This window comes from Trichechus manatus, unplaced genomic scaffold (assembly GCF_000243295.1).
Source record: "Trichechus manatus latirostris isolate Lorelei unplaced genomic scaffold, TriManLat1.0 scaffold00031, whole genome shotgun sequence".
Classification (NCBI taxonomy): Eukaryota; Metazoa; Chordata; class Mammalia; order Sirenia; family Trichechidae; genus Trichechus; species Trichechus manatus.
In genome coordinates, this window is record NW_004443967.1 from 484,721 (window position 1) to 507,996 (window position 23,276).

At 44.5% G+C, this 23,276-nt stretch overlaps 1 protein-coding gene and 1 pseudogene across 2 annotated transcripts in view; one reads left to right on the top strand and one right to left on the bottom strand.

Moving 5' to 3' along the window:
- Positions 1–23,276, bottom strand: part of XPNPEP1 (X-prolyl aminopeptidase 1) — a 62,806-nt gene that overhangs the window by 23,289 nt on the left and 16,241 nt on the right. For both annotated transcript variants that reach the window (XM_023729919.1, XM_004374831.1), the window contains 3 exons: positions 17,583–17,707; positions 3,418–3,481; positions 2,123–2,227 (listed from right to left, as the gene is read on the bottom strand). In XM_023729919.1, the coding sequence (XP_023585687.1) occupies positions 2,123–2,227; positions 3,418–3,481; positions 17,583–17,699 (286 nt within the window). In that variant the 5' untranslated portion in view covers positions 17,700–17,707. The remainder of the gene's footprint in view (positions 1–2,122; positions 2,228–3,417; positions 3,482–17,582; positions 17,708–23,276) is intronic.
- On the top strand, positions 18,337–19,594 carry LOC105756205 (60S ribosomal protein L31 pseudogene; annotated as a pseudogene).

A 23,276-nucleotide genomic window follows, 5' to 3' on the forward strand; every position in this document is an offset into this window, starting at 1 on the left:
GAGGGGCTTGGAAAGGAGGACTCACCCCCACCAATCCATGCCACCAGAAGGGCTTGGAAAAGAGGACTCACCCCCACCAATCCATGCCACCAGAGAGGCTTGAAAGGGAGGACTCACTCTCCCCTTCCGTGCCACCAGAGGGGCTTGGGAGGACTCACCCCCCCTTCCGTGCCACCACACACCTACTTCAAAGAGCAGCAGGCAGTATTTGCTCCTCTGACACTCTGACCCCTCAAAGTGCTAACAGACCTAACAGCTTGAGTCTGTGGGTCCCAAAGAGGGGTGCCCAGCCCCCAGAGGGCACAAGATGATCCACTGGGGAGAAAGAAGAGAGTATTTCAACTTCTATTTGTATTTCTTTTTTTCTAAAATATTAATATTTTTTACTAATATTACTAATTTTTACTAATATTTGAAATACAGGTGGACAGTAAAAACCACCAGCTGCCCTTGAGTCAGTTTTGACTCAGAGCCCTCATGAGTGTCACAGGAGAACTGCACTCCATGCGCTTTTCAATGGCTGTGATCTTTTGGAAGTAGACTGCCAGGCCTTTCTTCCAAGGTACCTCTGGGTGGGTTCAAATCACCAGCCTTTTGGTTAGTAGCCAAGCACTTAACCGTTTGCACCACCCAAGAAAGTCTAAAGACCCCTAGTCTGTCCCTTTGTATCAGCCCCAAATGCTTGTATGTGTGTGTGTGTGCGCGCGCGTATGCGAGAGAGACAGACAGAGACAGATTGAGAGGAAACAACTGTGGCAATAACAAACTGTAACTTTGGTGTTTTTATATTTCTAAAAATATAAGATTTCTGAGAAATAGAAATTTTAAATAAATCTATTGCCAGGTCAAAAACATTCATAACTTGTTCCTAAGACAAACAACACATATATATGTATGTGGACAGTGTGACGCACATCCATACATGACTGCATACACACAACATACACACACCTCAGTGTGCTAGCTGCTTTTGGTCTCAGTATCATGGTCCAGCCCTCTGTTCCCTGAATTGTGAGGCTGGTGACAGCTTGTTTTCCTCACTGCTTCCTACAACAAACTAGAAATATCAGGTATTTTGCTTCATCATCTCTTCCTCACTTGGCCCTGGCTCTTTTTTTCCTTCCTTATTTTCTGTTCCCCCGGTTCAAAATAAGAGGGAGAGACCTTTGCGCAGTCACTAAAACCATGTTTCTAAAGAATATTTTAATGACATGGAAAAATATGCATAGCTCAAAGTTAAATGAAAAAGCAGAGTATACACACACACACAATCACACACTTACTATTCAGTAGACACTGAACTATACTCTTTCCATATTATTTCATTTAATCCTCACTTCATGTGGTACTTAGTATTATTCTCACATTTTACAGATGACACTGAAGCACTAAAACGTGAAGTAACTTGCCCAAGAAAGTTCCAGACCCACGCTCTCACCCCATGCACTGCTCTTTCTCCAAAGCTGAGCTGCCTGAAGCAAGTCTAGGATCCCTCAGAGAGATCTTCAGGGGAGAACTTCCTAGCTTCTGCTGCCAATGGCCCCTTGCCTTTAGCTCACTTTGAATCATGAGGCACAAAGAGTAGTGGAAAGGCCCCCAGTACATGAGTCAAATGCCTGGCAAGCTGTGTGATCTGTAGCAAATCAATTGTCTTCTCTGGCCCTCAGTTTCCCCTCAGAAAATGAGTACCCTGAACCAAAACCCAAACAAAAACCAAAAAAAAAAAAAAAACAGTTGCATCAAGTCAATTCCCTCTCACAGGGACCCAATGTGCGTCAGTGTAGAACTGTGCTCCGTGGGCTTTTCAATGGGTGACTTTTTGGAAGTAGATCACCAGGCGTTTCTCCAAGGTACCTCTGGGTGGATTTGAACCGCCAACCTTTCAATTAGCAGCCAAGTGCTTAACCGTTTGTGCCACCCAGGGATTCCACCCTGAGGCAGAGCCCTCCAAAACTGAATGCACACTGGTATGTAAGTATAAGCGTGCCATTTTCTTGGTTTTCCTTCAGTTCTCAAAGGGTCTGTAGCCCCAAAAAAGGGTTAAGATCTGGGAGCCCTAAAGAGGTCTAGGATCCCCTCCGAGAGCTGGCCCTCAGGTTGGGCTGGCCATGCCTCTACCCACCCATCTTCATGAGCATCCAGTTGCTGTCCATCTGCTTGGCAGCCTGGAGAAAGTAGCGCCCATCGGTCCACATGGCCGCATGCTCTTCCGTGACGATGGCCGTGCCTGGAGCAGGGAGCAAGGAAAAGAGAAAGGCTCTTCACAACCACCCAGAAACCGCAGAGAGTGGCAGCAGGCAGGTGAGAGCAGTGAGAGGCACGGGCTCCCCTGTGGCCCAGCCACCCACCACCCCTCTGACTGTAGGGCAGATGGGTCCTCGACCCCAGGGAAACCTCCAGGCAGCAAGAGAAGAACCAGTTGTAGGCCACACTCTGAAGGAAACAGTCCTGGAACCCGTACTGCCTGGGCACTTGTCCCTGCACAGAAAGGACCCAGTGTCCACAGCACGTGTCAAGACCAATAGAGCAGAGGACTGCGGAGCTACGGCCAAAACAGTCTCATGATCCACAGGGCTGAGCTGGAACAGTTTCTGCTCAGCAATCACAGTCACTCTGCTGCTGTTTTACCTTTCCCAAAGAGAGACCAACTGGCTCCTGTGAGTGTTCACAGGGACTCAGTGGTCACCAGCAGGGCGTTTCTTCCTCCCGCCTCTACCTGCCCTCAGTTCCCACAGGCCCGGCAGAATTTGGGGCTTTCGGCAGAGGCATCAGCCAAAACCAATCAAAACGTGCCAACCAACACAAGCACTTACACCAAAGGAAGCAGTGTGCTAACTGCTGGGGGACAGAGGCCTCGCCAAGTCTCACTAGTTTAAGGGAGGGAAGTCTGAAGAGGGGAAACCCACCCTCAATCTAAAGGGGACACAGTTTCAGAAAAGTCAGGGCAAGGCATCGATGTGGTTAAACTTTGTTATTTATGCCTAAAGTGGAAACAGAAACCAAAAGTCAAGTGCTTGGAGAATTACTACACAAGACTGAGTTAAAAGCTAAGGAAAGGGTTCTAGGGTGCTATTAATGTCCAATTTCTTATGTGGGGTGCTAGTTACACAGGTATAGTCAGTTTAATTGGTACATTTTTCTGTATATATGTTATAGTCAATAAAAAGTTCAAAATTTTTTTAATAAAGATTCTTCCAAATGTAAACGCAAAGGCAGAGAGGAGAAAGGGGTCACTAAAAGGTGATCTCAGGGAGCCGGGCATTCTGGGAACTCACACCACTTCCGCAGAGGCTCAGTGGGGAATGTCTGCTTTGCATTTTCTTTTTGGTTCTGTATCACAGGCTGAAACTTGGCTCAGTTATTTTTGGGAGGAGAACAAAGATACAGCAAGAACAGAGGGAGAATTTGGCGACTCACCCGCAGAGCCATCGAATCCAGAGACGAAGGCCCGCCGGCAGTCACACGGGGCAATGTACTCACTCTGGAAAACAAAGACGACAAGGAAATGGAGCTCAATCAGCCACTTGCTGACTGTCTTCCACATGCTCAGCCTTGTGCCAGGCCCAGCAGGGACTGAAGAGGTCAGGGAACCCATCACCCGCCCTCAAGGAGCCAACAGTCTAGCTGAATAGACAACTTGAACTTTTTTTTTTTTTAGTTAGTGCATATTGCAGGAGACCCTAGTTAATTAAGAGCCAACAGAGCTGTTCCCTTTATTTAGCTTCTATTTCCAAGTTTGGACATCAAAGCAAGTCAAGAGAAACAGGTAAAAAAAATTCTTTCCTCACTGAGATCTTACTCAAAAAACAAACCAATAGCCTTCTCTCCTCCTTGCCACTGACATTTAAGCATCTGTTATTCTTCTGAAAAATAGGGCTGAATTTCTGTTTTAAGTGCCAGTAATTCTCTAACTTGAGTCTCTTTAGACATCAGCTTGTTTCTGAACTTCCTGTTTGTGTCCCCCTCCAAGGTAGCATCACCGATCTCTCCCACGCAGACCCTGTCCTTTCCTGTTAGGGAATGAGTGGAAATACTTCCTCCAACCCAGGACGCTCAGTGAAATAAAACAAATGTCCAAAGTCACAACAGGTTCTTCCCTGCCGATAATCCCCCTTGCCTCTGAATGGAAGGTCAGAGCCTGAAGAAAGAGATTCCCATTTGTGGGCAGAGGGTATGAGCCTGAGGTGTGCACCCTCTAGTAAAAGCCAGTGCAGCCCAGGGAGTTTAAGCAACTTGCCCAAAGTCACACAGCTAGTAAGTAGCAGAGGCAGGACTGGAACCCAGGCAGTTGGCTCCAGAGCCTCAACTCTGAAGCCCTATGCCATGCTGCCCCCATATGACACATTATCTCTCATCCTCATAACAACTCTCCAGGATAAGACCAATAGTAAAACAGAAAATTAAGGCCCATAGAGAATCTTTAAGCAACTTGCCCAATGGCAGGTTAAAAGCAGGGTTGAGGAATCCCTGGGTGGCACAAATGGTTAAGCACTCAACTACTAGTCAAAAGGTTGGTGGTTCTAAACCACCCAGAGGCACCTCAGAAGACAGGGCTGGCAGTCTGCTTCCAAAGGTCACAGTCTTGAAAACCCTATGGAGTAGTTCTACTCCGCACATTAACAACAATTTGACAGTAACTAATAACAACCACAAGATCCGAAGCAGGTCTGCTTCAGTCTAGAGTCGCTGCTCCGACCACTATTAGTAGGTTTCTTCCAGGTCCCTGACAGGGTTAATCAATGCTTAAGATGGGAAGTGGGGCTGCTGGCCAGACCCCAAGACATTTTTAGAACAGTCAACGTGATGTAGCAAAACAAAAGGCGCTGGGCTAGGGATTGGGGAGCCTGGATTCTAGCCCTACCTGCGTCTGCCTCTGTCTCACCGGTTCTGCCTGAACAAGAGACTGCCCTCTCTGAAGCCCAATTTGCTCAACATTTCAATGAGAAATCCAGGCTGGAAGATCGGAGGCCCTTCCTGCCGTCAACTTTGAGTAGACAATGCTGTGGCAACTCCCTCTATACCACCAGAGCCCTGTGGCCACATATAAAAAAAAGTAATAAGTTTTAGAGAATCTGTGGATTTAGAAGGTTAGAAGGTGAAGAAGGAAGAAACATTGGTAAGCAGGACTAGCTTAAGGCATTTTCACTGCCCAACTGTCCAGTGACCTCACTGACCAGAATTATACCTCTCTCTGTCACCCGGTCATAATCTTTCCTTCTCACTCCGTTTTTATCTGAAATCACCAAATTAAGGGGGAAAAAAAAAGCAAAAAAGGCAGAGGGAGGCCCACCTCTCTTCTAGGACTGTTGTGAGGAACAAGTGAGTTGATGTTTTAAAAACCCACCAGAAACCCGAGAGTGCCACACATACACAATGGAAGAAATATTATTAATTTCTTCTTTTTGGATAACAAAAAGGCATCTAAGGGGCTGGGAAAACTATGCTAACAAAATACCTCTTGTGCTAAAGATCACTGTACACTATGGGGAATACACAGAGAGGACCACTCTCAACCAACAAAGTGGCTCCACTGTCTCAGGACTTCCCTACCTGTGACTACAGAGGGAGGGATGTGGCCCGAGAAGCCAGTGTTGGTCTTGGCCTGGGTGGACTCTTCCACCAGGGATGCAGCTCTCTAGGAAGGTCCCATCTCTATCTGGGCAAGCCTGAGAGGAGGGACTGGGGACCCACAAGGATATACCTTGAGATACCCATCAGCAAAAGCAGGAAAAGGTTTCTCCAAAAGGATGTAGACTTAACAAGAGCTGACATGTTTAGTTTGGGACCGAGACAAGATCTGGGGCAAAAACATCCAGACATGACCTAAGTGCTCAGCACACCAGAAAGACGTCGCTGACCGAGGCCGGCCGCAGCGTCCCCTCCACACCAACAAGGCTAAGCAGAAGCCAGACAACCACAGAGTCCAGGCCTCTCACTCTTTTCCCCTAGCCATGAAGCTGGCAAAGCCCAGGAACATTCTCCTCAGAGAACAGCAAAAGGCTGAAAGGAAGCCAAAACCGTGGCACTGTAGAAAAAAGGCAAAAAGAAAGAACAGCTGTCGGCTCTTTCTCCAAAACCATCCATTTCTCTCCATCTCTAACAGGAGTACTCAATCCAATACTCCATCATCTCTTACCTTGACTGCTGTCCATATAAATGTCTATATATTAGATCATGCTGGCACCCTTCTTAAAACTCTCCAACAGCTTCCCATCATATTTAGAATAAAATCCAAACCCCTAACCCAGTCCCATGAGGCACCACATGATCTGATACAGCTGTCCTCTTGGAATTCTCAACCAACTCTCCCTCCCACTCACCATGGTCCAGCCGCACTGGTTCCTTTCTGCTCTTTCCATGTCCCGAGCTCATTCCTGCTTCAGGCCTTTGCACATGCTCTGCCTTGGGCTTTGTGAGGGTTAATGTTATGTGTCAATTTGGCTAGGCTACAATTCTCAGTGGTTTGGCAGACACTGGACTGTGTGCTCTTCCATAATGTAATATAATGTAATCACTTTCTACAATGTGATCAGCCAATCAGCTGAAAGGGGAGTTTCTTTGGGAGTGTGGCCCGCCTCCAGAATACAAATGGATGTTCTGGCATAGTTCGCTCTCCCTCGACCCTGCACACTATTCATTGGCAGACCTCCAGTTCCTGGGACAGAAGCCTTCAGAGGTCTCTAGCTTTTAGCCCAACCTATGGATTTGGGATTTGCTAGGCCCTACAATTGCATGAGCCATTTTCTTGAAGTAAATCAATCTTTCTCTCCCTCTCTCTTTTTTTCTCTCTCTCTCCATACACACACACACACACACACACACACATACATATATCTCACTGGTTTTGCTCCTCTAGAGAACCCTGACTAAGATAGGCTTATAAACCCACTCCCTGATTGTGACAGAACTAGCTCCTACTCATCATTAGATTTCAGTCTGAATGTCACATCCACAGAGAAGCATGCCCTGACTACCCAGCTAAAGTAGCCACTCAGCGACTTTTAACTGTCTGTATAGCCCATTTTTCTAAATGTTTCTCATGTTAGTAAACGTTTTTACATTTTTATTGTATTGTCTCCCTCCTCTAGAATGTAAGTTCCATGAGATCAGGATGTTTGTCTGTCTTGTCTGTTCCTGTACATATCACAGCTGACACACGGTAGGTCCTCAACCAATATTTACTGAATAAAAGAACAAACAGAAAGAGAGATGAACCTTTTTCCCTCTACCTAGTTAAAACCTTAGACATCTCTTTGAAGATCAAGGAAGGGGTCATGAGCTAAGGAATGCGGGTAGCCTCTAGAAACTGAAAGAGGTAAGGAAATAGATTCTCTCCTGGAACTTCCAGAGGAAATGTAGCCCTGCTGACCTAGTTTAGACTTCTGACCTCCAGAACTGCAAGATAATAAATGTGTGTTGTTTTAAGCCACTAAGTTTGTGATAATCTGTTACAGCAGCACTAGGAAACTAATACCAGGAAAAAGACCAGAAGGGATTACAACTGGGGTTTCAAACTCAAATACCCTCGGGTATAGGCAAGTTAACTAAATGAGTAAAGCAGAGCAAGGGGGTGCCTTCTCTAAAGGGAGAAGCTCCTGCTCAGCTCTAATTCCTCTCATGCTGGAATGCAGGCAACAGGTTACCAATCTTTAACACTTCAGGGGAAGCTAGAAATGTGTGTGTTTGTGAGAAATCACCCAATTTTTAAATGTTGGCATCTAATTCAAGCTATAAATATTATACAGCCAATAAAGCACATTTGCAAATAGGGTGTGTCTTAAATCAATCTCTTTTGAGATATAAAAGAGATTAAACAAGCAAGCAAAAGAAGCAGAGATGGGGGAAGAGAGATGCCAAGCCACATGAAGATCACCCAGAATCAGAAGTTCAAAAGAGACAAGGACATTCCTCCAGAGCCAATAGAGAGCAAAAGCCTTCCCCTAGAGCTGGTACCCTGAATTCAGACTTCTAGCCTCCTAAACTGTGAGAGGAGCCCTGGTGGTGCAGTAGTTAAGCGTTCAGCTGCTAACCAAAAGGTCGGCAGTTCAAATCCACCAGCTGTTCCTTGGAAACCCTGTGGGGCGGTTCTATTCTGTCCTATAGGGTGGCTACAAGTCAAAATCAACTCCACGGCAAGTTCCACTTCTACTACTAAACTGTGAGAAAATAAATTTATGTTTGTTAAAGCCACCCGTTTGTGGTATTTCTGTTATAGCAGCACTAGATAACTAAGACAGCATCTCTTAAAATCCAGCTCAACAAACTTCTTCCACAAAGCTTTCTGATCCACTCCGGCTTTCAGAGGTCTCCCTTGTCTCTGAATCTTACAGGACACTGTCATTTATCCAGCAGTCCCTGGGTGGTACAAACAGTTAAGCACCCAACTACTAACCAAAAGGTCAGCAAGAGGTACCTCGGAAGAAAGGCCTGGCGATCTTCTTCAAAAGGTCACAGTCTTGAAAACCCTATGGAACACACAGCTCTACTCTGCAACACATGGGTTCACCATACATCAGAATTGATTGAACAGCAGGAGGGTTGGTTTGGTCATTTATCCATACCCTGCCTTGGATAATAACAACAAATAATATTGGCTAAGATTTACTGAACACCTACTAGTTGTCAGTCACCGTGTTCATTTCCTGTAATTCTAATCCTGATAACAGCTCTGGAAGGTTTCATCCTCCCCATTTACAGATGAAAAAAAATGAAACTCAGAGAAGTAAGTTACCCTATTCCCCCAAGGCACCATTGCAATTTAAGTGGCCGAGACAAGATCTGAACTCAGGTCTGACTTTCAAAAGCCCATGCCCTTGCCACACGCCAAGCATCCTCTTTTAAGTCTGCACAATTGGATTATAAACTCTTTGAGAACAAGGAATTCAAGGCGTACCACAAATTTACCTGCATGTTCATCAACAACATAATAGATGTCTCCTATACCCAGGAGTCAGACCTATATTCAAGCCTGTCTCCTCTGCTTACTAGCTGTGTAACCTTGGATTCAACGTCCTCATCTGTAAAATGGGAATGATAATAATGTCCATCTCAGAGGGTTGAGGTGTGACATAATGCAATTAGTACTTGCTAAGCATTTGATTAAATGCAGCTCTTATTACTTTGCACCAGGCACTGAGCTAGACTCTATAGGAGACATAAGAAAGTAACTCTCAGAGTGGACAATCTGGCCAGCAAAATAAGACAAATATCCGTGAAACATTAGCCTAATAAATAGCCAATGGAACTAGTCTGAATGCGTAATACAGTATTTGCTACAGTTTGAAGGAAGTTCAGAAACTGGCTCAGAGGTTTGACCTGGGCCAACATGGATTGGTGAGGAGTGAGAACGCAGCCTAGGAAGGGAGAAAGGTGTGAGAAGACCAGAAGCAGGAGGTAAGAGGTCTGTGGGAAGGCGGAGAGGAGATTAGCCTGAGTACAGGGGCAGGACGTTCAAGGGAGAGGCAGCAGAGATGCCCAGAAAGGCAGCCTGAAGACAAATGGTCGAGGACCTCCAACCTCATACTGAGAGGGTTGAACTTTATCCTGAAAGTTCTAGAGAGACATCAAAAGTTCAAGAGAAGGGTGGTGACATGACCAGAGCTGCATTTTCTTTTAAGAAGAGCGGTCAACAAGGTCATGTGCAGGATGGAACAGACAAGTAGGGCTGATGGCTGAGTGCCCAGATAAGAGGGACTAAAGTTATTAGGGCTTGTGCTGGGTGGGGTGAGATCTCTTCCTCTCCCCCACGCCCCACTCCCATAAGCCACGAGCCTAGCCCAGTGCCTCTGACATACTAGATTCTCAACAAAAAACGAAACTGAATGAGTCAAAGGCTGCCTGTCAGCAGGAAGTCCCAGAGTTAGACTTGTAAATGGAGATGCAGGCTCCCGTGTTCCCAAATACCAAGATACTTCCCATTGGTATTTTTCTTCTCTCTTAAATGAAACCAAGTCAAAGTATGCAGGAAAAAAATGGGTAGCCATCCAAAGATTCATGCCCCTTCCGTAGTATAGAACAGTCACTGATAAGTGGCTGCCCAGCCAGTACTTCATTTCCCAGGCCCGTTTGCATCTAGATGGGGTCACATAACTAGTTCTCACCAGTGGCATGTGGGTGGGAAGTGATGTCTGACCAGGGCAGTTAAAACAGGTGTGCCTTGTTCATTCCAGCAGCTGGAATGGTGGTGCCAGAAGATGGAAAGAGCCTGGTTCCCTGAATTACTTTTCCTCCTGGCAGAGGAAAGCCATCCACCCACCAGGAACACCACTCTGGATTGCTACGTGAACAAGAAATAAACCTCCACGGTACCAGGCCACTGAAACCGTGACATGTGTTACCATGGCTAGCATCACTCTAATACAGCAGATAAAATCGCCCTGGGATAAAAATCACTACCCAAAAGACAGCATGTTTACGAAATATAAAACAAAACAGGAAGCCAATGCCAGGAGGCGTGGGAGTTGTGTCCAAAGAGTTTAGGAAAATCTGATTCATGTCTTCCAGAAGGAAGAGCCATAAACAGCCAAAAACTCAAGTTGGCAAAGTCACCCCTGGCAGATCATGACCCTTTGACTAAGCCAAGCCCAGGAGCGGAGTATGGGGCCTTAGAGATGGAGAGAGGCAATGCTGGTGCAGCTCTGGTCCCATCAATGAGTCTCCTGGTTTGGGGCCAACAGTGTCCACAAATCCCAACATCTGACTTAGATGGCACATGAAAGTGTCCAGAGTACCAGAGAGAATGCACAACTACTCACTTTAAGTCCCCTTTGACCCAAACACATCAAAACTACAAACCTTGCTCTGGGCTTAAGAAGGAAAAAAAACCTTTAAAATTACAGAGGACAAAGAGAATCAGACCACTAGAGTGCCAAAACCTTGAGTAATTTTGCACTTGGGGTATGTTTTCTCTCCAAAAGTGTGTGGGTGTGTGTATTTGTGTTTTGGAAAGTACACAAAGGACAGAATGCAAGATTCTCCTTTACTTCTCCAACACTACCCCTTCCCCATCCACAGGAGAAATTCCATCAACCTTGAATCTACCCTGAAAATGAAACAATTAGGATTAAGAGCCACAGAGAACAGCAGCCTCTCTATTGCTGCGAGACTGCTGTGGCAGGTCACACTCAAAGCCAACGCTTCCTCCTTATTCCTGCAGTCCTGGTAAGGACCAGTCCTGTTTAATAGAGTCACTCCAACCATGCCTGTCTCTCCTCTCCATACGGGAATCGAAACAAGGAAAGCGGGATATCCCATTTTTTCTACTGATCACACCACAAACACTCTCGGGTTCCAAACTTCCCAATCCTTTTGGTCATCCTGCCTGCAAGGTCCATAATCAATCCACGTTCTACTCCTTCTCCTCTGAATCCTTCCCCTCTTCTCTGCTACTAATACCAGCACCAAAGTCCAGGCCCTCTCTACCCTGACTCCTAACAGGTTTCCCAGTTCCTAGTGTCTCCCTTCTCCCATCCATACTAAGCACTGTTCCCTCTAATCATGTAACGCTCCTGTTCAAAGACCCTCAATGGCTCCCTTCTATGTCACAAAAACTTACCCTCCTGATGCCGGTGGTCAAGGCCTCCCAAGACCAGGCACGTGTTTTTCTTTCTACTCCAAGCTTATCATTATTAATGTTTTCCTATTTCCATGGATTTGCTTACAGTATTTTGTAACTCCCTATCTCCAAGTATCCAAATTCTACCTGTTCATATTCCAATTCAAATACCACTTCCTCCATGAAGCCTTCCTTGATCCTGCCAGCTTTAAAATCTCCTCCCTCACCTATGAATTCAGTCCACACTTTATCTAGAGCTATGCTATTCATTACAGTAGCCACCAGCCACATGTGGCTAAAGAGTACTTGAAATGTGGCTAATGTGACTGAGGAACTGAATTTTTTATTCTATTTCATTTCATTTTAATTAATTTACATATAAATTTTAAAATTGATACTCAAAATTCAGTTACTGGAAAACTTTTAAGTGTGGTTGGAAAAACTTGGGTGTGTGAGTTCACTTTTTCAACTGTAAATTTTATGAAATCTAAATACAATCAAGTACTTCCAATGAAAATTTCTCATCCCAATTTAGATGTTCTGTAAGTGTATAACACACACCAGACTTTGAAGAGGTAATATGAAAAAAAGGAACGTAAAATATCACACTAATATTTATTTTGATATGTTGAAATATTTTTGATATACCAGGGTAATAAGATAAATTATTAAAATTAATTTCATCTTTTTTTAAATTTTTTTAATGTGGCTATGAAATTTTAAATTACATATGTGGTTCATAGTATATTTCCAATGGGTGGTGCCATCAAGTCCTGACCTATGACAATGACCACTTTACATTTTCTGTTAGCATTTGTGTGTGTGGCTTATCTACTCTTTAATCTTTTTAATGGAATGTTTTCTCTCATTCATCTCTATAATAGTAATAATAACAACAACAATACTAGCAGCTAATATAATGAGACTTCCTAGGTGCCAGACATGCATTAAGCATTTCGTATCTATTAACTCATTTAATCCTGACAACAACCCTATGTGGTGGTGGTGGTGGTTGTCGGGTGCCGTTGATTCAATTCCAACTCACAGCGACCCAACGTGACAGAGCAGAACTGCCCCGTAAGGTTTTCTAGGCTGTAATCTTTACAGGAGCAGATCGCTAGGTCTTTCTCCTGCTGAGTCGCTGGTAGGTTCAAACTACTGACCTTCTGATTAGCAGCCAAGTGCTTTAACCATTGCGCCACCAGGGCAGATACTGTTAAAATCCTCTTTTTGCAGACTGGAAAACTAAGACCCAGAGAGTTTAACTGACACTTAAGAATTTGAGGTAATTTGCCTGAGGCCAAGCAGCTAACAGGTGGCAAATCCAGTGTTCGCCTGAACACAGGCCCTAGGGTCCCTGTGCTTACCTGTAGGCTAACCTGCCTGCCCTCTGCATTTACCTTAGTACCTGGCCCTGAGCAGGTGCTTGGGAAACATGCACAGAACAAAAGAAAGACAACTTCCCCACATATGCAGGGCAGACAGCTAGGTTACAGCACTAGGAATGACAGAGATTATAAAAAGAAAAATGGCCAAGGACAGGTAGGAACGGAAAGACAACAGAGTACAAAAACTGTGAAGCCTAAGCAGTGACTTTGGCAACAAGAATAACAGCTAATACAGAGCAAGGCTGATTTCTGTGTTTTCAGAATGTTGCTGGAAGACACATTTTTTCTGGGATTAAAGCCTCACTTTCCTCATCTGGGGAGAAGCCATCCAATTCCGATAGTCAAGGATCATTAGCAGGAGATGAAGAGTGGAGAAAAAGTCTGGAATATGGGGGCTGGTCATCACCCATGGTCTGGCCAGCCCCATTGTCCTCCCAAAGTTTAACATGGCACTGCTTTGGGTGTGTTAGGCTCCACCTAATATCAAAGACAGACACCTTTTAAATATCAACCAGCGTACTGGACCAGAAAACAGCCTTATGATGGCCTAAAAAGAAGTTGGCTCAGGAACAGCACCCAGGCCCCAAGAATATCTAGATAAACTTGGCTTGGTTATAAGAACATGCCCTGCTAGTAAACATACGGATTGTATCCTAAAACCAGGCAAAAGAAAGCCACACAAAAAACACTATAAGCTTCCAACACACCCTTAACCAGAAACCTTCAACTTTTAATTCAAGTAACACACAATAGTCAAAGATCGCTCTGTACAATGAGGCCACCCGAGGTCAAGGTTCACAAATAGAGTTGTTAGGAGTCTTTAGCTGGAGCTCCACAACAGCCCCAGCCTATGAGATCCTCTCAGAGAAGTGACCCAATTAATAAAAAAGACACCACTGGTGAATCCAGCAGAGACCCCCCATGACATGCAACCCAAGCCTCCCAAAGGTGAGGACTGACAGGTTGGGAGGAGGCAGGGAAAGCTCACCAGAGGGGCCTGGGCAAGAAAAGAAAAAAGGAGCTCCCTGAGGATACGGCCAGGATCTGACCTTCTTAAACAGTGGGCCCAAGCCATGTTCACCAATCTACTTACTCAACTAGCCATTACTCAAGATAAAACTTCGGTTCCCATTAATGAATCTGGTTTGTCCATTCTAGAGAACACCAGAGGAAAACAGAGGTGAGAAGATTCAGTTACCAAACCCCACCCTAAACCTCATCAGTCTATCCTCACATCCCCATTGTCTACTAATCTAACATTAACCTCCCTGGCCTCCAAGGCTTCCTCATATGCCACCAATCTCCTTTCCAGCTCCATCAGCTATTTCTGAACTCCAGCTAGGATGAACCACTGGCCATTCCCTGAACATACCTTGTATGCTCACACTTCCTCTGTCATCCATCTCTACAGACAAGACTCGCATCATCAGTGGCCTCTCCTCTCCACACACAGATCTCCCATTCCTCTCACCTCTTTGTAGAAGCCAGTTCTAACACATCATGATATGAAAAGTGCTATGTGGCTCAACAGACAAAGGTATCTGCAGGGCGATGGATCATTTTATATGGCCCTTCTCTCCCTGCTCTTGTAACTCCCACCAAATGACTGGGTGGGACTATGCAAACACAGTGCATGGCATCCTTGTGGAAGTATGAACATGCAAATAAGATGTATGGAACCCTAAAAAAGGGATTGATCAGTTTTACCATCCAGTTAGGCTTAAAATGAGCCATCCTAGAGGTGAGAAACTCACCACCACCAAGAGAGAAGAGCCAGAAATGGAGTGCGTTCTTTGGACCCAGGATCACTGCACTGAGAAGCTCCTGGAACCAGGAGACCTAGAGAGAGCTCTAACACCAAAGATGGTGAGAAGCGGTGGCAGAGAAACAGCAGCAACAGAAGCAGCCCACAGAATGAGAAAGCTGAGTGCCTTTGGGCAACAGGCTTGCTGGAGGAGCAGGGTGCCTCCAGGCACTTGGTGAAGCTAGGTTCACAGACCCGTGGAGTTAGAGCTGAGCACCTTTAGGCCCAGGCTTACTGGCGGAGTGGGGTGCCTCAGGGCACTTACTGGCAGAGCTAAAAGAGCTTTGTAACACTTGTCTGAGCAGGGCAGAGGCCAGGCCGAGGGGCCGTGAGGCCAGAGAGAGATCTGCCTGCAGACACAGCTGAGAAGAGGCTGTCCTGACGGAAGAACTGTATCCTGAGCATTCCTGAACCTGAGTCGTAACCTGTTACTTTCCTAATAAGCCCCATAACTGTGAGTATGGTCTGTGAGTTCTGTGTGGCCATTGCAACAAATTATTGAACCCACCAGAGAAGTATAGAGTGCCGTGGGAGGGACAGTTGGTGCCAGAATTGGTAAAGATGGCGAAGAGAGAAGGTATGTCTGACCTCCGCCTCACAGGAATCAGCCTTAGGCTGTTAATCTTGATTCTCTTTCCCCCTTGTGAAGTTAGAGGAGGTCAGACGCCCCTGCCACGCCATTTTTACAGTATTCCATGGAACACCAGAGTCCCCCATCGTACCCTGAGATGATTGTGGGAATTCTACAGATTAAAGTTGAAAGTGCTGAATACTTTATCCATTCCTCAGAATTTTACAGTGCATATCAGCATATTAAAGGCTCAGAGAAGTCCTGCAGTAAGAAACCATTTAGCTCATTTCACTAGTTTCTTGAACACTGAATATATTTTTTGTAGAACATCTTAGGAGACCAAAAGGAATGCTATAGAACTAGGTTTGGAGAATGCCATTCTAGACATCAAAGTGTCCTAAACTTTGTGCTGTTGCCTCAAACCATCCAATCACTTTGGTTATTCATTTCAGCCCTTCATTCGTTCCCGGAAAGCCCATGTCTCCAGGCAGAGGTCCCAGCTCAAGGCTGTCCCCAGGTTAACACCAGCCTGACATTCTGTCACGACCATGTGGGCTGGACCTTTGAGGAGGGGCAGAAAGGAGGCAGCTGGAGTGGATACCTTTTGGTATCTTTGCTCAGCTTACAATAATGCTCTTTTCTGCTATGCCCTCCATCATGGTAGGCCCCCATCAGTCATGGCTGCACCACCTGACACTCCCGCCTACCCGTGCACAGTAATCCAGACCAAGCTATTATGGCAATCAAGTTCTCACACAGGACTCTGGATTTGAGATTAACACTCTAGCTCAATCTCATATCTTGAAAGAGATAAAGAGATATAAACGTGTCCAAACTGCCACCTACTACCTACCCTGTTGACTGAGAAAGAGAGAAAATGATCTGTAGCAAGAGCTGAAAAATCCTTCCATCCCCGTTCTTCCTGAGGGCCAGCTGCTCTCCTGCCCTCAGATTCCATAAGACACCCCTATCTGGGGCCCTGACATTGCACAACTCCAGAGGGCACCATTCACAACCTGGAGTTGCACCAGCGCCCTTACATTAACCCCTCATGAAGAATATTTTTATTGCTCATGGTACTCCAAGGTGGTCTCTCTTACCTGCAGCTAAAGAATCTTAAAATGCTAGCCTTATTTCCCGGTATTGCTTTTCACTTTCCTGAGCTCTTGTCAGGGAAACTTGCCAAGTTGTTTCTGAAATACACTCCAAGCTTCTCTGTTTCTCTGCCTTTGCTCCTACTAATCCTCCCATCCCTCCCTCCCCCTACACCCACCGCTGCTATTTATCCAAACTCCACCTATCCTTCAAGGTCCAGCTCAAATGCCTCGCTACCCCATGAAGCCCTCCCTCACCGTCCCCTCTCATTTTCCAACTTCCTCTGTCCAGATTTGCTTGATGGTACTTACCACATTCTACCTTGCAAGACAGATATTTGTATATATGTCATTACTCCATTACTAAACTGTATGCTTCTTGAGACCAGGGACAATTCTCATCTGTGTATCCTGTACAATACCTAAGTAGTATCTTTCACATAGCAAAGGCTGGGGAAAAAAATGTACGTATAGATAACTCTATGGAAGAACAGTACGTTGTATTTTGTCCCATCTACTCTAATAAACTGTAAGCACAGTGGGGGCAGGAACTCAATCTCAAATTCATCTTTGTAACCCCTATAGTATCTTGATCATGGTTTAGGCACTCAAACACTAGCTGACTCAATGACCTAAAAGAGTAGATCCTAGAATCCTTTCATTCTCCTGCCCTTCAGCCCCATCACGTGAGGTCCACATCTTTCCAAACCCAACTGTCTCCTCTTTAGATCAATAGTGTTCTCAGAGGGAATGCACGTTTATTGAGTTGCTTCTAACAAAGATGGCAGGAGGCAGGGTGGGGTGTGAAATTCCAATCATCCCTAACACCTGTTAGGGTGGGAATCCATGCGGTAGGGGGTTGTAGGTGAACAAGGATAAAGGGTGTCAGCAAACAGAAAAGGTACAAGATTTGTGCTCCTTAATATATCCACTAATTCTTCCAGAACTTATTGAAAACTGGCTATATTCATTAGAAACAAGGAAGCGTGGGCCAAATCAACAAGTATTTGGTGAGACTCTACTGGACACAAGACCCTGTGTGAAGCCCTGGAGGACATGCTTAGTTTCAGGTAGAAGGCCGGCAGACACACTGGGGTTGGGGCAGGGGTGGGGGTGGGGGAATGAAAAAGAAAGAGAGGCTGATGATTCCATCACCATCTCCACTCAGTACCTGGTGAGCATCTCCCGACGGAATGATGTAGGCCTGAATTGGCTCTGTCACATACTCGGAGTTCCTCATGGCTTGTCTCAGTTGCCGAAGCAGCTCCGAAGTTACTTTTGGAGCCATTCTGCCGTCTGCAACAACAGAAGAGTTTGTTCCAAAACCAGCCTGCCCTGTGCAACTCAATGACTGGTTCAAAGGGAGCCCAAGAGAGAAGCACCTTCCACATTCCTGCCCCACTTCCAGCTGCATCCACACTAACCACCCCACCAACAAACCAAGCCCAAAGCTGCCAGAAACACTGTTTGCAGTACTTAAATGCCACCTCCAAATGGCTAGTATGTGGCAAGAATACTCATGCTGACACTCATTTCCAAATTCCTAAGCTACCTCTTTCACTTCCAAGACTAGGAGACACTGCCTCCTAGTGAGTACAAAAGACTATATTTCTATGTGATAAAGTCACAGATAATGAATGCAAACTGATCTAAAAACCACTTTAGTTGGTTCTTCAAAAAAACTTTTTCTCTGCAAATACTGGTATCAGTTAACAGTTCTGATAAATATAGCTGTAGTCCCATGGCTACATAAAATGACTTCACGATAAGCCAATTATAGACCAGTGATCATACATATTTTACTACATCCTCCCATATAATGGCACAAAACTATACTATTAGAATTAAAATTAGAATGAGTGTTTCCAATTCATTTTTAAAACAAATAAAAATATTTTACTTAACCAAAAACATTCTAATGCATAATGATGCAAGTAATGGAAAGTTACATTAAGGCCATTATACAGGATCATCCTCAAGGATTCACACCCCTACTTGCTGTGGCTCACACCCTGCTGGGTATGGATCCTTTTTTGGTTCTTTTACTTTAATATTTTCTTCTGCTTCTTCCCTTTCATCATCATCAGCACCTTGGGCTTTTGTATCTCAGTCATCATGGTTATCTCCAACAGATTCCCCTGTGAAGTACCATATTAATCTTGGGACTCACTGAAAAAGTGCCAAAGTACTCAAAAAGAGTCATTGTAAACCATTTCACTTGTGATTGCAACATGTCCATGTCCACTGCATTACAGCTCCTTCTGAATATTTTTTAGAGGGGCAATCTTTCCTTTTGTCCAATATACTGAGCCTAGAATTCCTTGCCATCGGAGAAAAAAGGATCAGAAGTATCTGATTTGACCTAGGTGTATATGTCAACACCTCCATTGGGTTCCAAAAGAAGCCTATTGGGGACAGGGGCAACTGAAAGACATGGATACTGGGCCCTGGGGTAGCTGGGTTGGCTTTGCCCAAACCCAGGGCTGCAGGGGCCTGGCTGGACCTTCCATACACAAAAGCACACCAAGCGCAGCAGTGTGAGGCAGAGCCCAGGAGAGAGGACTTGGCTTGTCTCACTCGACTCTGAAGCTGCTTCCTACTTGGGTTTAGATGGCTCCCGCAAAGATGGGTGCCAAGGTGAGAAGGGTCATTCTGCCATTAACAAAGTGGTGACTAGAACATACACCATCAACATTCACAAGTGCATCAATGGAGTAGGCTTCAAGAAGTGTGTCCCTTGGGAACTCAAGGCGATCCAGAAATTTGCCACAAAGGACGTGGGAATTTCAGATGTGCACATTGACACCAGGCTTAACAAAGTATCTGGGACAAAGGAATAAGGAATGGTCTTACACTGTATCCATGAACAGTTGTCCAGAAAATAATGAGGATGAAGATTCACCAAACAAGCTTTATATACTGGTTACCTATACATCTGCCACTACTTTCAAAAACCTACAGAAGGTCAATGTGGGTGAAAATTAACAACTGATTATTAAATAAAGTTATTTTTAAAACTCAAAAAAAGAAAGATAATACTCTGATATCTTTCAAGTGCTTCAAAATAGATCGTGTTTCCAAATCATATTTCTGAGCAATTTAAATTCTTAAAAAGAGGTGAGTAGCATCTGGGGTCTTAAAAGCTTGCAAGTGGCCACTTAAGTTACATCTATTGGTCCCAACCCATCTGGAGCAAAGGAGAATGAAAAAAAAAAACAAACAAAGACACAAGGAAAGTAGTAGTCCAAAGGGCTAATGGACCACATAAACCACAGCCTCCACCAGCCTGAGCCCAAAAGAACTAGATGGTGCCTAGCTACCACCACTGACCACTCTGACAGGGATCACAATAGACCGTCTGGACAGAGCAGGAGAAAAATCTAGAACAAAATTCAAATTCACAGAAAAAGACTAGACTTATTGATCTGATAGAGACTGGAGGAACCCCTGAGACTATGGCCCCCGGGACACCCTGTTAGCTCAGAACTGAAGCACTCTGGAAGTCCACATTTCAGCTAAACATTAGACAAGCCTATAAAACAAACAATAACACATGTGAGGAACATGCTGCTTAGTTCAATCAAGTATATGAGACCAAATGGGCAACACCTGCCCAAAAGCAAAGACGAGAAGGCACCAAGCAACAGGAAAACTAGACTAATGGATACAAGAAACCCGGGATAGAAAGGGGTAGAGTGCTGACACATTGCAGGGATTGCAACCAATGTCACAAAACAATTTATGTATAAATTTTTTAATGAGAAAACTAATTTGTGCTGTAAACTTTCACCTAAAGCACAATAAAATTTTTTAAAAAAAAGTCATACAAAAATGAAGCCTTTCTTTGGAGCAATATTTTAACCTTGGCTGCACATTAGAACCACCTGGGGAGCTTCTGATTTAATTAGTCTGGGGTACAGCCTGGGCATCCAGAATTTTTAAAAGCAAATACATGACAGATGTCAATATACTTTCTCTTAAGATGATTAATTTCCTTATAGAATTTGGCTTCTATTTGGACATATTCTGCCTCAAGGATTTTGATGGCACTGACTGGGTATTCATCCACATAAGGCAACCACTGACTGTAGTATATATCAACATTATCAATCATTAACTTCATCAATAAAATCAACCTAATCAATGGTAAGCTCAAAATCCTCAATGACAAACTGAAAAGCATCAACGGCAAAATGGAGTTGGTCAAAGATATCTTCTGCTTCCTGGTCACCATAACCTGCCTCCTCGCCACAACATTCTGACCTTCAACCCCATCTCCTGCCTCATCACCACATTCTTCCTTTTGTAGGTGTATTCAGCCTCCTCAGAATCATCAGCATCCTGAGCCTCACTATACTCCTGCAGCATGTTCATACTTCCCTCCACAACGCCACCTGCCCATCATCACTCTCAATGCTTGCCCTCCGCTTGTCCCCTCATCCTATATGCACTTCACATTAGATTGGTCGCCTTGGTCTAATGCAGCCACTTCTTTGTCACCTGTATCATACCTGTTGAAAGAACTCTCAATACTGCAACAAACAAGATGTGGTGAAGGGCAGTGGCAACAACGGTCAGCAAAGATAGAGAAGACAGCCAACGGGTGATAGCTGAGACAACGGATTGTGACAGGGTGGCAGCTGACACTGAAGTGAATACAATGCACGACGGTGGCTGAGGCAGCTGTAGCAACAAGGACAACAGACCTTGAAACTGACTGAATGGTCAAGCAACTGCAGTCGAGGAGGAGGAGACAAAACTGGAGGGTTTACAAGACCTAGCCATTGAGATGAAAAGGCAGCCAAGATGTAGGAGGAGAAGTCGTGGCTGGCAGCCTTCAAGGGTAATTTTTATGGGAATTAAGTGATCTACTAGATGAAAAGCACTCAGAAACAGTACTGGCACATAGTAAATGTTATGCAAATGTTTGCAATTATTATTAAGAGTTAACTAAATTAATTAATAGTTAACACAATTAACCACGAATGCATTGTGGTGCAACAAGCATATATGCTGCTTCTCCTTAAGGCAGGGACCATGTCACCTTCATCTTTGTAGCCACCTAACATCCAGTACCTAACACATAGCATATGACATAACACATAGCATATAGCATATGCTCAACCAAGCATGGCTGAATAAACATCACAACTTTGTGTCTGTGATCTTTTCAGAGGGAAGAAAGAAAGGTAGGATCTTAGAAGATGTCATATTATAGAATCTGCTCATTCCACATCCTATTACTCTGCAGAAATGTTAGAAGCAGGCAAGAGCTAAGCAGGGTGTGCAGGGAAGTGGGAAGCCAAGAGCAACAAGCCTAGTGCATGATGTAACATTAGCTCATATACTGCCAGGTACTTTTAAATCATGCCTTAAAGAGAATGACTCATTTAAGTCTCTTACATATGAGGGTCTGCTTTGAGAAAGAAGTTCCCAAACCTTCAGCCTTTATCACACACAAGACTTTTCACTGCTTGTAAGTACATGAAAAGCATACCACAATCACCTCTTTGGGTGGCTAGGAGGATTAACAAGATAACGTGTGTGAAAGCACCGAGCACAGCATCTGGTACATTTTAGGTGCTCAAGAAATACGTGAATCTGGGTCTGAAGCACCAGCTGGGGTTCCTACATGCCTTGTTATAAGACCAGAAAGGGCTGGCTTACTCCAAATTGCACATCTTAACACATGCACAGACGCCCAGATGCTCTTCCAGCATCAACAGCTTTGTCTTCCTGTCCTACAACTGAGCAAGAGCCAAGGGCTTTACATACATTAGTGGTTAGTTTTCACAATAAGCCTCCAAGGGAGGTATCACTAGTCCCATTTTACAGATAAAGGAATAATAGTTAAGAGGAGGTAAATACTTACTCTAGTCATACAGTTGAATCATGAGGAATCAGGACTCAAGGTCTATCCAATTCCCAACTCCATGCTCTATTACACCATATTATTGAAGGTATAATAGGCCTAAATCGTTCTAAGACCAATAGAATCAAAATAAATGGGTTCCAGATTCCAGCTGGGATCTACAGCTCGGACAACTGAAGCTCCATGAACCTGTATTTCCTTACATATAAAAAAAAAAAGAAGAACTGGAAAGAGAAGTTCTCATCCAGCTCTAAATCTGATGATTCTTTTTTTTTCCTTTTAATTCCTTCTCCTTTTTCCCATTCCTTCTTCCTCCTTCCTCCCCTACCTCCTAACAGCCCAAAATGTTGTTGGAAACATCCGCATTTTTCAAGAAAAAGAACCTAGAACTGCATTCAATTATAGCACTGATCTTCCAAAGACAGATTAAATAGTCATGGTTTCTGATGAGCTTCAACAGATCAATTTTTCATTAGCTAAAAGGAAATGCTGTGGTTCTCTTGGGTAATCTGTACAAAAGTACTGGTTTATATGAGACAGAAATATGGTAGTACACCACTTATTCAAAATTCAGTTTTCTGGCAACTCAAGAGATAAGTAACCAGTTCTGGGAAAGAGATGGTGTCTTAGTTATCTAGTGCTGCCATAACAAATACCACAAGTGGATGGCTTTATCAAAGAAATTTATTGTCTCACAGTCTAGAAGGCTAGAAGTCTGAATTCAGAGTGCCAGCTCCAGGGGAAGGCTTTCCCTCTCTTTTGGCTCTTGTTGAAGGTCCTTGTCATCAATCTTCCCCTGGCTCGAGGAGCTTCTCAGCGCAGGGACCACATGTCCAAAGGGTGCGCTCCACTTCCAGCTCCACTTTCTTGGTGGTATGAGGTCCCTCCATCTCTCTGCTCAATTCTCTCTTGTATATCTCAAAAGAGACTGACACAAGATACAATCTAATCCTGTAGACTGACTCCTGCCTCTTTAACATAACTGTCTCTAAT